This window comes from Lynx rufus, unplaced genomic scaffold (genome assembly GCF_022079265.1).
Source record: "Lynx rufus isolate CCGP_SWC_20201006 ecotype Redwood Valley unplaced genomic scaffold, mLynRuf1.p SCAF_1, whole genome shotgun sequence".
NCBI classification, from domain to species: domain Eukaryota; kingdom Metazoa; phylum Chordata; class Mammalia; order Carnivora; family Felidae; genus Lynx; species Lynx rufus.
The window spans coordinates 25,625,302-25,642,907 of record NW_025814823.1 but is presented as its reverse complement, the minus strand read 5'-3'; the positions used below and the strand labels follow the sequence as shown (position 1 = coordinate 25,642,907).

Below are 17,606 nucleotides of genomic sequence, written 5' to 3'. Positions count from 1 at the left end.
GATCCAAAGCAGGCTCCAGTTCTGAGCTGTCAGCACAGAGCCTGACGCGGGGCTTGAACTCGTGAACCACAAGATCATGACCTGAACTGAAGTCAGACACTTAACCGACTGAGCCTTCCAGGCGCCTCTTTCTCAATTTTTTTCTGAAACTAGGTGGTAGGATATAGATAAATAAAACTATTATCAAAGTTATGTGTTCATATTCTTTAAGATTCTTTTGGTCACAAGTAACAGAAACCAGGAAGTAAATGGATCTTGCAAAAAAGGACGGGGGATAGGTGATGAGGAGAAAATATAGGAAGGATTCTGGAATGTTACCCAGTATCCAATTCTGGTGTGGGTCCCTTGGTTTGAAATTCAGAGAGAGACAAAAACACACACAGGGAGAAAGAGAAAGAGGAAGGAGATGAAAGCCATTGTTCACTCTATTCCTACCACCTTCAGTGTCTTTCTGCCTTACCTCCTGTCTAAATTCCACCTGTTTGTCAAGATCCAACATAAACAGGGTGCCTGGGTGGCTCAGTCAGTTAAGTGTCCGACTTGAGCTCAGGTCATGATCTCACAGTTCATGAGTTCAAGCCCTCACGTCGGGCTCTGTGCTGACAGCTTGAGGCCTGTAGTCTGTTTTGGATTCTGTGTCTCCCTCTCTCTCTCTCTCTCTCTGCCCTTTCCCTGCTTGGGCTCTGTCTCTTTCTCTCTAAAAAATAAACATTAAAAAAAAAATCCAACATAAACATCGTTTTCTCTATCAAACCTTTTCTTGAACCTCAGCTAGGCATAATCTCTTTGTGTGTTTTAGTCTCTGTATTCTGTGTGTATCTGTCTTATAACTGTTAAAAAAATTCTGCATTGTGCAGTAGAGTCCCATAGCCCATAGGGAAGGACCGGTAGTCTGTCAGGTAAATTCAAAGGTAGGGAACCATAATGTGCATTCCTAGTGCCTTAAACATTTTACCTTAAGGGTTAAAATGTACATTTAGCTACCAGTGTACATGTAGGACAAGGCCTTTGATTACAGTATAGTATGCTGATTGAGCATCTGCTCTCTGTTTCTTGGGAAAATTCAACTCATAATCTAGTTTAGATTTACAATTTTGGCTTCTTACAAAAGAGCAAGAACTTAGACACTGAAACAGTAGGAATGCAGAATCCTTCTAGACTTGCATGTTTCTCTTCTAGTCTCCTATTAATTTCTCCAGTGTCTACTTTGACAGTAGTTTTTTTAGCAACTTACTTTTATATCATGCCTTGCCAAGGCACTAAACCTGGTTTTCATAGAAACATCTCCTTCCCCCATACTCATAATTAATAGGATTATATAATATATAATCAAATTGCATAATTACTAACAGTAACACTAGCATAAACAACTTCTAATATAGTTAGAACAGAAGTGTGTGGGAGTACCAGAGATGAACCTAACTGCCCACTATGGGCAAGCTATGGGCATCTGTCACTGTATTTAAAAGAGGGGACTTGAGAGCCTTGGTAATCTAGAAGTGGGTTAAGTGGAGGTCTATTAAAAGTGATTCTGGTGTTGGGGTGCCTGAGTGGCTCATTCGGTTGAGTGTGCAACTCTTGGTTTTGGCTCAGGTCATGATCTCATGGTTTGTGGGTTCAAGCCCTGTGTCAGGCTTTGTGGAGCCTGCTTGGGATAAGTGATTCTGGTGTATTCAAAATGATTTATATACCTGTCTTAGATTCCCACTAGACCAGCAACTCTCAAAATGTGATCTGGAAACTTTTGGGTAGAGGGATTCCTGAAACCTTTTCAAAGGGCCTGTGAAATCAAAACAATTATTCATAATAATACCAAGGCTTTTTGTCTTTTTCAATTCTGATTTTCTAAACATTTCTTAGTTTAATTTCTAATATCAATAGCAATAGATAAAACCCACATCAAAGCTCTTTGGGGGTTCCTCAGTACATTTTAAAAAATATATGACACAGAATCATTTGAATGGCTGCACTAGACTCTACTCCTTGAGGACAGGAGTCATGTTTTATTTATTTTTGTTATTCCTGATGCATTGCAAGTATTTATGGTCTTTTAAATTGGTTTTGTTTTGTATTTTTTTAGAAAGGGAGAGGGAGAGTGCGCTGAGCTGTGTGGAGGGGCAGAGGGAGAGAGAATCCCAAGCAGGCTCCCTGCCCAATCTCTCAAACTCGCAAACCGTGAGATCATGATCTGAAGAAACAAAATCAAGAGTCAGTCACTTAACTAACTGAGCCACCCCTCACCCCCAACAAAGTGGTTTCAAGTAATGAATGAAAATGATCTGTAATAAACAACAGTGGTGTGCAAGTAGGTGCTTTCAAATGCCTTTAAAATATAATGCAGTATTTAAAGCATGGTTAGTGAAAAGAATATGAAAACATTTTCCTATGAGGCTTTAAAATGTGTGTGAAGGCTTTAAATCCTGCTTAGGAGGCTTTCTCGTAAGTAATTGGCTTTTTAAAATTTATTTAAGAAGAGAAGGGGAATGAGCTAACAGAGATGTGGGGTTATTTAAGAGCAGCCAATCAGTGGGAAAATTCATTGCTGATGATTAAGACTTTTCTTTCATTTGAGAATCATTGGAAAGCTATTTTAGGTTTGAAAAGGGGATATGATGGACAGGAAATTATGGTTTGGGAAGTGAATTTTGTTGCTTTATGAGAATGACCTTGATTGAAGAATAGTGATGAGAGTAGTGGCCAAGGTGAAATGGGCAGGTGCTTTGGATGCTTCTTACCCTTTCAAGTATTATATGGAGAACACGGACAGCAGAATCCTTTAAAAATTAAATTCACCCTGTCTACATGGTATAGATACTGCTAGACATGTGGGGAACATTAACAGATGGTATTAACAGGTAGCTCCTTTAGTATTCAACATTAATAGACGCATGGATATAAAAGTAAATTATTTTCAGGAGTCATGTGGTATTCTAAATTTGTTTTTTAAAAAGGATTGATTTATGTTTCAATAGAGGACTTTCTCATGCACTTAAGATACTTTATACATAGGAATTTCCCAAATCTTGTTCTTGTTATGACAGTAATTGTTCTAGATAGACTATTCATCTTCAGTGGAGAGGCAAACTCAAACATAAGATTTGGGAAATTCAGATTTTTAATCTCAATCTTACTAAACTGATTAACAAGAAGAAATTATTTCTAGACATTTAAATTTCATATAAAATATTTATGGCTTTATTTCCTTCCTGACATATTTTGATGTAAGGTAGGCATGCTTCTCATCATTGCTTTTTACAGACATCTGTTAGTCTGTACTTGAGATTTGTTGTGTATCTCACACGCATTGAGGGACTCTTCAACTACTGAATTACGCATGTGTTCACAGGTTAGGGACTACAGTAAGGAGTCTTCTGGAGTTTGGAGACAAAATCAAGAAAAGTCACCATAAAGAAGATTTTCTAATATAAATCATGTGGGTGTGGTACTATCTGCACCCTACATTTTGGTCAGTTTTTCTGCCCCCCCCCCCCCCCCGTGAACTGTGTGTCTCTTGAAAAGAATACCATATCTTTTGTTGTGTTTTTTTCACATTTTAAATTATTTTTTAAATTAAATTTTATTTTTTAAAATTTGTATCCAATTTAGCATAGAGTGCAACAGTGATTTCAGGGGTAGATTCCTTAATTCCCCTTACCCATTTAGCTCATCCCCCCCCCCCCCCCACACACACACAACCCCTCTAGTAACCCTCTGTTTGTTCTCCATATTTATGAGTCTGTTATGTTTGTCCCCCTCCCTTTTTTTTAATGTTATTTTTGTTTCCCTTCCCTTGTGTTCATCTGTTCTGTGTCTTAAAGTCCTCATATGAGTGAAGTCATATGATATTTGTCTTTCTCTTGACTAATTTCGCTTAGCATAATACCCTCTAGTTCCATCCACGTAGTTGCAAATGGCAAGATTTCATTCTTTTTTTGATCGCCAAGTAATACTCCATTGTATATATATATATCACATCTTTATCCATTCATCTATCGATGGACATTTGAGCTCTTTACATACTTTGGCTATTATTGATAGTGCTGCTATAAACACTGGGGTACATGTGCCCCTTCGAAACAGCATACCTGTATCCCTTGGATAAATACCTAGTAGTGCAATTGGTGGGTTGTAGGGTAGTTCTGTTTTTAATTGAGGAACCTCCATACTGTTTTCCAGAGTGGCTGCACCAGTTTGCATTCCCGCCAGCAGTGCAAAAGAGATCCTCTTTCTCTGCATCCTTGCCAACATCTGTTGTTGCCTGAATTGTTAACATTAGCCATTCTGACTGGTGTGAGGTGGTATCTCATTGTGGTTTTGATTTGTATTTCCCTGGTGATGAGTGAGTGATGGTGAGCATTTTTTCATGTGTTGGTTGGCCATCTGGATGTCTTTGGAAAAATGGGCCCATTTCTTTTGCCCATTTCTTCACTGGATTATTTTTTGGGTGTTGAGTTTGATAAGTTTTTTATAGACTTTGGATACTAACCCTTTATCTGATGTGTCATTTGCAAATATCTTCTCCCATTCTGTCAGTTGCCTTTAGTTTTGCTGATTGTTTCCTTCACTGTGCAGAATCTTTTTATCTTGATGTGGTCCCAGTAGTTCATTTTTGCTTTTGTTTCCCTTGCCTCTGGAGATTGTTGAGTAAGAAGTTCCTGCAGCCAAGATCAAAGAGGTTTTTGCCTGCTTTCTCCTCGAGGATTTTGATGGCTTCCTGTCTTACATTTAGGTCTTTCATCCATTTTGAGTTTATTTTTGTGTGTGGTATAAGAAAGTGGTCCAGGTTCATTCTTCTGCATGTCGCTGTCCAATTTTCCCAGCACTACTTGCTAAAGAGACTGTCTTAATTCCGTTGGATAGTCTTTCCTGCTTTGTCAAAGATTAGTTGGCCATACATTTGTGGGTCCATTTCTGGGTTCTCTATTCTGTTCCATTGATCTGAGTGTCTGTTTTTGTGCCAGAAAATAGTACTGTATCTTAATCATCTTTGATTCCAAATGCCTAGATGGTGCCCTTTACCTAGTACGCACTTAGTTCATATTAGTGGAATGCATGAAGTCATTCACCCTGACGAGATGAATCATAAATACATTGCTGATGAGCCAAAGGATTTCCTGAATTTCTTCTCAAAACCCGGGTGAATTTGCATGGAAATAAGACTGAACCATAACTTCCTAACCATAGACATAAATCTTTTCAGACCATAGGAAAGCTAGTGCCATCATGGGACAGTCATATATGTGCTATCAAATAAAATAACGTCTGTAAAGTGACTTCACAGCAATGTTTGGTGCCTGGTAGTCATGTTGGAAGTGCTAACTTTTGTTTACTTTTTAAGTTTCTCTCAAATTTTGTGTCAGGGTCACCATAAGAATTCTTACTAATGGTAGGAAAAATTGCCCTTTTGTTTGAACAGATGTCCATAGCAGTTAAAGCTCTTATTTGGACACACCCAAGTTAATAATTCTGCTTGAAAATAGAAGTCAGAGCAACTGGCAGGCAGAACTGGTACACAGCATAGCCTAGACAATGATCTGTTCAATTTCACAGTTTTCTAGTCATAGTGTATTCTAGAATTTTATTTGCCTACATGTATGTGTGAGTGTGCACACCCACACATGCAAATATATATTATCTTTGATTTTAGTGGTTTAGACTAGCTGAGTTTTTAGAAGTTACTTCTCTGCCAAAGATGAGATAGCCTCCACACCCTTCAGATTTTTTAAATTTGATTTTATGCCCTTACATTTAAGCCACCCTCTCTAGAAAAAATAAATAGAAGTTGTTATTGGCAAGCAGCTGCAGCAGCCCAGTAAACCTGACAAGCTCAGTTTTTCACTAGCCAAGAGTAAGGTTTTTCTCTATTCTGACTAATGATGGTACTATAAACTTACCAGTATTCCTTTTGTTTCATTGATTTTTATTATTATATTTGATGCTGATCATTATTACTGTGGTTAGGATGTCAAAGTAAAATCTTAAAAATAATCCGTGTAATCTCTGAATACATTTGTTAATTTTTTTTTCTTTCCATTCAAGATAAACTTTCATTGGAAGGAATAGTCGTACAAAGAGCTGAATGCCGACCTGCTGCCAGTGAAAACTACATGAGATTAAAGAGGTTGGTGTTTTTTAACTTTAAAATAATACCTGATATTTCCTCTTGGGGATTGAAATACATAGATTACTTATTGACTGCATGAAGACTACAGTTATGTTAAAAGTGTTTTCTTCAAAGGCTGTTTGGTTTTAAACCTAAGAACAAACTTCTAGTTATAAAATAAGTCCTGGGGATATAATGTACAGCCTGGTGACTATAGTTAGTATTGCTATTTTGCATATTTGAAAATTGCTAAGAGAATAGATCTTAAAAGTTCTCACCACAAGAAAACCTGTAAATATGATGAACAGTTAACTAGGCTCATTGTGGTGATCATTTTATAATGCCTGTAAAGTTTGAATCATTATGTTGTATACTTGAAACTAATATAATGTTATATGTCAATTATATTTCAATTAAGGAAAAAAAAACCCAGGTAAGAGTTTCTTTGGTAAGAGAACTTTCACAACTTGGGCTATTTGGGATGTTTTAAGCTACTCTCTTAATATAACCTGAAATCACACTTTTTATGCTTCTTTTTTCTAGTCATCTTTATAGATTTTGATTCTCTAAAGATATGTAATAAGATATTTGTACTATTTTATTTTCAAAGGCTGTAATTTTCCCATAATGAACATGTCTAAAATACTATACAGGATAAAGCAAGTAGAGCTGCTAGAATATCATCCTTTTCTCTTGATTACAGAGAACTTTTTGTAAACTTACTCCTCGTTAGAGATTTTTCGTAAGGTCTTCCCCACTGTTGTATATGGTTAACATTTTATAATTAATATTGGAAGATAACTGCAAATTCTCGATAGTCCAAATTTTGACTTTCAAAGAGCAATTTTTTAAATGCTGAGAAGTGGAATATACTTGCTTTAAACTTTCTAAAACATTTTTTATTTTAAGTAAACTCCATGCCACCCGTGAGACTCGAACTCACAACCCTGAGACCAAGAGTTGCATGCCCTACCAACTGAGCCAGCCAGGAGCCCCTTGGTTTATACTTTTTGTTGAATATATTTCAGCTCCATGTAGTTTAGAATTATAACTTTGTTCATTCATTCAGCACTTACCGTGTGAAAGGGTAGTGAACAAAACAGGTAAAACTCTCTGTCCTCATGGAACTTCTATTTCAGCCAATGATAGCTGTACAGAGCTCATAACGGGGAGCACACTGTTCAGGCTATAGCGACAGCCTCTCTGAAAATAAGTGTTCTCATGCTTTAAAGTGGCTGCTTGAGCCACATCCTCTCTAATGTCATGTCATCTTTTTAATTTCCCCACCTTCTCAGTTAAATTATTGTGTGTCTCTCGGGAATGAGACAAAAAGACTTATTTTTTTTGTGTCCAATAATTCTTCTCATTTAAATGCCTCCCCAGGGCAAGTAAAAGGATGACAACCAAAATGAAGACTTTTTATAACAGAAAATAACTTTCATAACAAAGTAACTTTGGAGAGGTGTTTCTCTCTTTGGGTGTAGCCTATAAAGTTGATCATACAATGCAAGTCTTTTTTGTAGACTTCTCTTCTTCAAGTACTGAAATGGAAGAATGCAAAATCTGGTTATTGAGCGGCCTGACAAGATCTTTTTTTGTGGTTATAATTTTCTTTAAAGGTTTCTAAACCTTTCTAATGATGTGATTAGGCAAGTCACCTGTTGTGTTAATGAAATGTCTGCTTTTTTCTGACCAAAAAAGATAGGAAAATTGTTTAGCCTTTTGACTCTTGCTAAAAGACCAGCCATTACATATTTCAGTTACTTACATGACTTAAGGACACAGAGTGATTCAGGAGATGATAATCATGTGAGTTTCATAAAATAGGTGATACATGATGCGTCTTGAATACTGAGATTGTTTTGACCAAGTAGAAAAAGAGAGGAGTAAGAACACCCTCAGCAGAGAGACATGCATGCATAAAGACTTGAGGCCTCTTTCACACCTCAGATCCAAAGTGTCAGAAAAATTTTATTGACCGTTCCTTCAAAATATTACACATCTGCATTCTGACCATCTCCCCCCCACCCCCATGATGTGTTGTCATCTCTCACCTGGATCACTGCAGTAGCCTCCTATAGCAGACTTCCTGCTTCTGTCCTTGCCCCACTGTGATCTGCACAGCTGTCAGACCAGTTCTCAGATCTGTTAAGTCATGCCATTCCTTTGCTCCTGGGTCACTTGCAGTGTGTCCTTTATTACTCAGAATAAAATTTGAGTCCTTGGAATCATCTGCAAGGATCTACATGATCACCCTCCTACTCCTTCCCACTTCTCCCTATCCTTTGATCCTCCCCCTCACTCCCCTCACTCTGCTTTCACTACCCTGACCTCCTCTAACAGTCATGAGTACTCTAGATACTTCCATATTAGGGCCTTTACACCAGATTTTCTTTCCTGCCTGGAATGTCCTTTCTGCAGATAGCAGCATGGCTCACTCCTTGCCTCTTTCAAGTCTCTTCTCAGATTCTACTTTTCCAATAGTGCCTACCCTGACCAGCCTACTTCTTTCTATACTTGTATTTTCTTATAGACCATATCACCTCCTAATATACTGTATAATTTATTTATATTTATTGCCATCTTCGCCCTTGTGTGATTTAAACTTCCCTGGTTGGTTCTTTGGTGTGTGGGCGTGCACACACACGAGCACACAATCATCTATTTTGCTCACTTATACACACGTATACCCAAGTGCTTAGAACAGTTCATGACATGTAGTAGGTAGTAAATATCTGTTCAGTGAATAAATGGCAGAAGATGAGGTTTAAAATGTTAAATACCTTTACGTTCTTGCTAAATTATTTGTTAAAGAGTCTCTGTTGTGGTAAGAAATTTGGACTTTGTGCTGTGGCTATTAGGGAGGCACTGAAGAATTCTAAGCAGCGTGGAAAGCAAAGTTTTGGATAAGCCTTTCTGTCCACAATATAAGACTGAAAGCAGGGAGATAAGCTAGAGGCAGATGTGATAGCCCAGGTACAAAACGTCTGAATGACTAAATGTTAAAGTGGTTCTAGCCGGAAGGGAGATGAAAGACTAGGTTTTGAGGATATTTGGAGGTAGAGTCGATAGGATTTAATGAACTCATCTCCTACTTAAGTGGTTGCGGGACAGGAGATTTCACTAGAACCAGACTGATGGTGGCCTGGGTGCACTTCTGCTACGAGTCCTCAGACTGATTCCGTGCCAACCTGTGTGTGGCACAGGATGGGCAACACTGATGATAGGGAGGGGTGAGGCTTTATAGACCCCATGTCCGTTTTACTTTAAATCCTGGTTGACAGTTTACATAAAAACTTAAAAGAGCAGAAAGTACTTAAACTGCAAGAAGAGGACTGATGGGTAGATTATCAAAATAGGAAAGTAATGCGAGTCATAAGTTGTATCTCATGTACAGTTGACACTCGAACAATGAGAGGGTTGGGGTGCTGACCCTTTGCAGAGTTGAAAATCTGTGTAGAACTTTTGACTTTCTCCAAACTACCAATAGCCGACCATTGACTGGCAGCCTCACCAATAACGTAAACAGTTGATTAAACATATTTTGTATGGTCTGTGTATTATTACTGTATTCTTATGATAAAGTAAGCCATAGAAAAGAAAATGTTAAGAAAATCATAAGGAAGAGAAAATACATTTACAGTGCTGTACTGTAAAGTATCCATGTATAAGTGGACCTGTACACCTGAGACTAGTGCTGTTCAAGGGTCAACCTGTACTTTGTTTATCGCCATTCAACATTTTCAAATGCCAAATGTGATCACTGAGGTAAGGCTCAGTTTAAAGAAAATCAGTAGATACTCTTCTTGCTCCAGAGAATTTACAGTTTGTGAACCTGAAGGAACACACACACACACACACACACACACACACACACACACACACACAAGATTATCTAAAACATCTATTTACTGATGATATAGTAGGAGGCAGAGAATGTGGTGGTGCTGGGGCGCCTGGATGGCTCAGTCGGCTAAGTGTCCAACTCTTGATTTCGGGTCAGGTCATGATCTCACGGTTTGTGAGATCGAACCCTGGGTCATGCTATGCGCTGACAGCACAGAGCCTGGTTGGGATTGTCTCTTTCTGTCCATGTAGAACTTTTGACTTCCCCCCAAAACTACTCTCTCTTTCTCTCTCTCTCTCTGTCACACACACACACACACACACACACACACACACACACACTTAGAAAAAGAAAAGAAATGTGGTGGAGATCAAATGGAAAGGCAGATTTCTAGATGTAGGTGACATCAAAGTAGAACTGTTTGAGAGCAGACCTGGCAGTCCAGTACCTAAGATACACTATCCCTCATATTTCACACATATGCTCAAAGTTTTTCAGGGCCTACTGACCGCTTGGTCCTTAATGACATTCAAGTTTGTGGATAATCTGGCTTTGGTTTTAGCTGTTTTCCTTTTGGCAGACATCAGCTAGTTCTGCCACACTACACATGGTTACCCTGGATGTGCTGGGCACTTTTAAGTTTTTATGCCTTTGTTACATGCTGTGTCCTATACCTAGAATGCCTCATCTATCTTCTGCCAAGATCCTCTGAGCTCTTACATCCAACCCAGGTGTCACTTACTCAGTGAAGCCTTCTCATGTCTTCCATTCCCCACTCCAGTTAGGATCTGCCATACCCTTTTCCACATTCCCACATACTTACTTATTCTTTTTTAATGGTGTGTATGAATGTCTATGTGTTCTTTTTTCTTTCTTTTTTTTTTTTAATGTTTATTCATTTTTGAGAGAGAGTGCGAGCTGGGGAGGGGCAGAGAGAGAGAGAGAGGGAGACCCAGAATCTGAAAGAGACTCCAGGCTCTGAGCTGTCAGCACAGAGCCTGACGCGGGGCTGGAATCCACAAACAGTGAGATCATGACCTGAGCTGAAGTCGGACGCCTAACCAACTGAGCCACCCAGACGCCCCATAAATGTCTCTGTTTTCTGCTGTTTAAATGTGCATGGTTGCATCTTCTACAAGATTATGAACTTCATAAGAACAGGGGTTGTAGGTTTTATCTTCTTTCTTTCTCAGTCTCTCTCTCCCTTCCTTTTTTTATTCTGAGCACTTAGCGTAGTGCATTACAAATACTAAATACCCAGAAGTATTTGTTGAGTTGAAATAAAAAGGAATGGCAAAACTAGGTGCAGAAACTTAGGAATCAACAGCATCCAGCTTTAATTTTTTTTTACTCAGAACTGCACTTGAAACCTGGACTTGATTTTTTAGTTAATTTACACATGCGTAAGTGGACCTGCACACATACATACGTATCTTCCTTTCAAAAGGGGAAAGTGATGATAAAGCAAATATAGAAGCATTTCATCAACAACAAAAGGTTTTCAAAATATAAAGTAAGAATTAAATAGTTTTCCATTTGCAGAGGACTGGAAGAGAAAGCCTTTTTATCGAAGAAGACCTTTCCTTAAGTCAGTGAGGTTTTTTCTTTAACCATGCATTTTTACTGTATTATATTTGCAAATAGTGGCTGAACTACACTTTTAGTAACATAAATAGATATATTACAAAGTATATTTTAGATTTACATATAATACTCTTTAAGAATGATCAGTGCTACTTTAGTGGGAATTTAGTTTTAGTAATAAAATTAAATTTTAGTCGATAAATTAGCTACATGTGATGAGAATTACAATTGCCATATTAATCACATGTAAGCAAGATTCTGTCAGTTTGTAAGATGCTGTCAATTCATTTAGATAAAGGTGGAGATAAATATTTTTACTATTTATTTATTTTGTGTGAGAGAGAGAGCATCCCAAGCAAGCTCTGCACTGTCAGTGCACAGCCTGACGGGGGGCTTGATCTCACAAACTGAGCTTATGACCTAAGCCAAAATCAAGAGCCAGATGCTCAACTGACTGAGCTACTCAGGCACCCCATGGTGGAAATAAGTATTGCAGTAAACCCAAGGAATATGGGAACCCCTCCAGTCAATAAAATTCAAGCCAAGGAAGAAAAATTCATCCTGTGCTGTAATTTTCTTTTGTCCAGTCCCATCACATAATATAAAATTCTGCGAGCATCCATTTAGCCACCAAGAAAACACAAAAGGGAAAAAGAATTCCACTGCTTCTATTACTTTCTGTTTATCTGACATAAATTTGGATGGATCTAAGTGATATTTTATTAGGAGGAAGTTTATTTTGAATTAGTAAATGTGAATATATTTGATATCAGTTCACATTTGGTTTACTAATTTAAACTTAAATTGTGTTTTATTAAGTATAACTTTAATGATCATGAGGCTTTTTTTTTTTTTTATAAGATCATGAGGCTTTTTAAAAAAACTAATCTCTGTGCCCAATGTGGAACTTGAACTCATGACCCCAAAGTCAAGAGTTACATGCTTCACTGACTGAGCCAGGCAGGCACCCCTTAAGGCTTTTTAAATAATCAAATGATAAATTAATACATTCACCCTGCTTATAATTCATGTTGTACTTTTTAAAATATAATGGGGACATAAAGATAAGGCAGTCACCCTAGTGGGTGTTTTCTTGTAGGAAAGTCATAGTAATAGGAAAATATGTGGCTTTTTAACTTGTGCATGTTTATGTCACCAATTCATCTAAAAATACTTGTCTCAAAAGTTTTTATTTTTAATTCTTTCAGTGTTTGTGGGCTTTCTTCAAAAACCTAAGAAAAGCCTTTCTCTTTGGGAACAGAACATTGGCTGTGGAGAGGTGGAAAAGAGAAAAATCAGAGTCTTTTTTTCTGTGCTAAGACACCAGATAGTAGAAAGCAAGTTGTGATTCTCTTTCTTTCCTGGGGAGAGGTTACCAGGCTGTAGCTGCCTAGATTCCTGATGTCTCATATTATGATAAAAGATGTCTTAGAATGTCTTATTATAAGGGAGGAAGAAAAGTACCCCCTCACTCAGTAAACCTTTATGTAATTTGTGGGTGATGTGATTCATATGGGTGAACTAGATTCATGCCTGAAGAAGTTTCTGCAAATAAAATTTTTGCTCAATGCAATAATAACACCGAAGCATTTTCTTTTCTTTTCATTTAAACTAGTATGTGGATATATTTAGTACTTGTAATTTTGACTCTTCTCCATAGATAAATTTCATAAAGAATAATTACTTTGTAAGTGGTTTTTCTTACATATTAGGATGATTATCTTATAGCTGTGTCCCTTTATATTTAAAAAAGAAATACAAGGTGAATTATAAATACAAGGTGAGTTATCACATCATTTATCATTCAAAACAGGATACTTTTGAGAATGAAAGCAGGCACTAACCAGAGAAGATGCCACACTGGGACATAGAAGTGTAAACTGCCAGATAAAATTGGGATATAAGGTCACCCTTATTATGAATAGCCCAGATACACTGAAATGCTAACCTTTTAAAATGAGAACTAAACGGTAAGAGTCAAATAATGAAAGTGCCAGCAGTTAGGAAATGTATACAGTACCAGATGTCCTAGACTAGGTAAAACTGCTATGACTGAATGTAAACCTTGTGCGCTCCTCAGTAGCCACAGCAAGTTGGGCATACCATAGTGCTGGGTTAATGTCTCCATGTAAATTTTTATATGAAGTTTATTAAAACAGCAAAATCAGTAATCATTTTTCTATTAATCCTCAATAAAATTTGAAGTCATAACAGCAGCTCAGAATTCTATAAAGATAACTTTATGTCCAGGGAAACGTAGTATTAGATTTTAGCTTTATGATAGTCTCATTTGAAACACAATTTTTGGTGAACGTTGAGGTTAATGATTAATATATTTATATCTGTTACGATAACTTTCATTTGCTGGTATCAGAAAACCCAGGGCAGACTGGCTTAAAAATCAAAGAAACTCATTGACTCACATAAATAAAACACAGTGGTATTGTGGGCTTTAGCCATGCTTTATCTAGAAGTTCTCCACATCATCAGTGCTTGAGCTGTCCTTCTAATTTTCTTGGGTCTTTCTTCAGCTTGACTGTCTTCAGGCTGGTATTTCTCCTGGTAGCAAGATGGCCACCTGCAGCTGCCAGGATTATCTACCTCTTTATTCATATGAAGCCCCCGAGAGTTAAGTGACCTTGTCTTTAACCAATGGTTAAACAGATAGACCCTTCACTTCCTTCTTTGGGCCAGCGTGGGTTCTGAGTCTATCCCTGAATCAATAAATGCAACGGTGAAGATGGAATATGTGGATTAACAGTTGGGAACCACCTGTGGAAATGTGTAGGTGGTGGGGTCAGTTCCATCTAAAACATGCTCCTCAGTAGGGAGGTGGTAAAGTGGATGCTAGGGAGACAATCATGAGGTCCACAGTCAAACCATTTTTATCAGAAAGCATCTTAGGGACCGGAAACATTTGCCAAAGACATTCTCATGCTTGATTGCTTCCTTTGAGGAATGACCATTTTATCCTCTAAAGAGGATCAAGAGTTTTATTAGAAAGCAAATCTGTATCTATGAAGATAATAGTAGGGTCAGGTAGTTAAGAGGTTGGACTCTAGAGTCAGACAACCTGGGTTTAAAAACTGGCTTCTCCATTTACTGGCTATGTGACCTTTCTGTGCCTTTGTTTCTTCATTTGTAAAATGGGATAGTGGCATTTATCTGTTATGATAAAGACAAAATTATATAGTATGTGAGGTGTCTGCCACAGAGTAGGTACTTGGTAAGTATTAACTCTTACACTGACAATAATTACCTGAGTAAGAACTCTTGCCCTAAAACTCTGCTGGAGATACTTCCAACCCTATCCAGTCTGTCTTAGTTCTCATGATAAGAGACTTGCAACAAGGATTCTTTTTGAATCCCTACCTTCAGGTAGATCAGTTACTTCAATCAAGTGTAAATTAGAAATAGAGCAGAAAGAGAACTGTTGCTGAGAGAAAGAATCTGAAGATTTTGTTATAGAGTCCATGATAATCTCTTTTCAAAATAATCCTAAAGTGGTAGTTTAGAACTATCTAGATATTAACCAGATTCAGACACAGGGAACTGCGTTAACTCCCTCTTCATAGTCTTTTCATCTACTTTTTTCTCTGTCCTCAGGGAGTCCTTAATGTGGCCACCATAAATTACATGTGTATATTAGAAACCCATGGGTTTTTAGTTTATAAATCTGGATATTCAGAATCTTCGTGAACAGCGTGAGGGGTAATAATCCTGACATTTTCCCAAGGTTTCTTTGGAAACAGTCCTGTCCTCCTCTCCTGCAGTGATGCTTGGGCTAAAGACTCTCCTAAGGTACCCAAATGTAGGATTTTTAAAATGTGGAACTATAAATCTTTTTTAATCAAAGATATTTTTTAAGTGCCAGGGAACAGGAAGTCCTTCTGAAGAGCTAATACAAGAAGGTAGCTGGCCTTCTTTGCCTTAAGCATGCTGTTGTTCTCACATCCTTTCCCCTGTACTGCTCCTTTTTAGTTATCACTTTAAGTGAAGGAGCTGATGTATAAGGAGCTGGTGTCATCATTAAAATACAATTTTTAATGTATTATAAGTAGTGTAGTAAAAGTACAAAAATATCAGTGGGATAAAACTACCATAAGAAACTAGGCAAGGTGTTTTACTTAGAATTTTTAAAAAGACTAAAACAGCCCCTCATAGGGAATGCTATTTGGTGCAAGGAAGACATCTTAGTCCATGATAAGAATTGTCTTTTATTATTTTTTTTTATAGATTTATTTATCTATTTTGAGAGAGAGAGAAGAGCTCAAGTCCCAAGCAGGCTCTGTGCTGTCAGTCCAGAGCCTGTCTCAGGGCTCACATTCACAAACCATAAGTTCATGATCTTAGCTGAAAATCCAGAGTTAGATGCTTAACTGATTGAGCCACCCAGGCACCCCAACAATCCTTTTTTCAAAAAAAAAAAATCTTAGGGACATTGATGGTGAGGATGCCACCATTTCCTCTGAAGAGCCATAGCAAGCTGTCCTCCATAGCTCTTGAGCTATAGACTACACCTGAAGATTTGGTATTTTGATGAAAGAATGGTTTCTAAAGGATTGTAAAAAGCTATTGGGAATATATATATGTAAAGAATTAAAGTGGGGTGCCTGGGTGGCTCCGTCAGTTAAGTGTCTGACTCTTGATCTCAGCTCAGGTCTTGATCTCAGGGTCGTGACTTCAAGCCCGGTGTTGGGCTCCTCACTGGAGCACTGGCATAATTATCAACCAAGTTTTCATTATGATTTCCTTCTTCGGAGTTCTCTGATATTTTTACTGTAAGATAGGAATAGGAGAGGAACTTTTTGAGTACCTGGGAACTGTCTCACCCTAAGCGGCTCTCGTCTTTGGAGTTTCACACCTCCTCTGCCCTTTCTCTTGGTCTTCCTTGGGGTTCCATCCCCTTCTTATTATACTGCCAATTCCGACTCAAGTGTGCACTGTATCAAAACCGGTCACTTTCACTCTTCCCAGGTGTGTCATGTCATAGCCCTCTGCTTGCTGTGCTCTGTTCTTGGGTTTCTGCTTGCCAGAATCCCTGTTAATCCTTTAAGATTCGCTTCAAATGTGAAATGTCGCCAGCTATTTTTCTCCACACAGGATAATCACCATCATCACCAAGCTCCTGCTACACTTTTTCTAATAAACTGCTAATCACATTTTTCTTTTTAGTTTGTTTTTTATTACTTTTGTTTATCTCTACTAGATCGATAGTGAGCTTCTTGAGGTCAGGGAATAGATCTAGTTCATCTTTGTGCTAACAGCTTTATGTTCAGTAAATTCTCATAATTGGCCAAAACCCAGCATTTTGAAGTTAAGGATTTATAGTTCTAGTATGATTAATGAATCTCTTCAGGATTAATACACCTTTAACAATGCACTTAGCTGTGTCTAAATTTAAATTAGAAGTCCAAAGAAGCTGTACTGGCATGTGGTGGTGTTTCTACAAAGCCTCACAGCTTTGTAGGATAAAAATACTTCAGTATACAATTTCTCTTTGTTCACTCACAGTTGAAAATCAACAGGGCTAACCTTAGGTAAAACTGTGAAGTACGGAAAGTTTATCTTTATTATCCAGGCATCTCCTTTTTTCACCCCTTTCCCCCTTAGTAATGTCTATCTTTAGGCATCTACTTTTTATCATGTTCTGATCTTTTCTGTTCTCTCAATTCTGAATACACTCCGAGAATGAATAGGTATAAGTCAAAGTGGGTATTTGATTTTAGACCATTTATTACCACATGTGAAATAATAGCCATTAGATTACCTGTTCAAGGTATTTGAGTAGGCAGATTTTTTTTTTTTTTTTTTTTTTTTTTTTATGGGAGAGGAAGGAAAGTCATTGAAATTACACTGAATAGGTTGGCCCTAAACACAATATTGAGTAGTCCTTTTTGTTTGTGGTGAGACTTGTCACCAGGACAACCATCTCTGCTTCCTGGGCCGAGTGGGTAGATCTGGCCTGCCTGCATTTGTTGGAGGTATCTTCTGAGAGTTTAAAACTTACTGCTGAATGTGAGCCACAGAAATGGCCAAGTTGCCTTATGCAGGATCAGGACCATCACTAGT

The 17,606-nt window shown here is 37.8% G+C and overlaps 1 protein-coding gene across 1 annotated transcript in view; it reads left to right on the top strand.

The window, feature by feature from the left end:
* The window catches only part of GTF2F2 (general transcription factor IIF subunit 2), a 155,282-nt gene that overhangs the window by 79,046 nt on the left and 58,630 nt on the right, over positions 1–17,606 (top strand). The window contains exon 5 of the mRNA XM_047079975.1: positions 6,040–6,121. Within this exon, the coding sequence (XP_046935931.1) occupies positions 6,040–6,121 (82 nt within the window). The remainder of the gene's footprint in view (positions 1–6,039; positions 6,122–17,606) is intronic.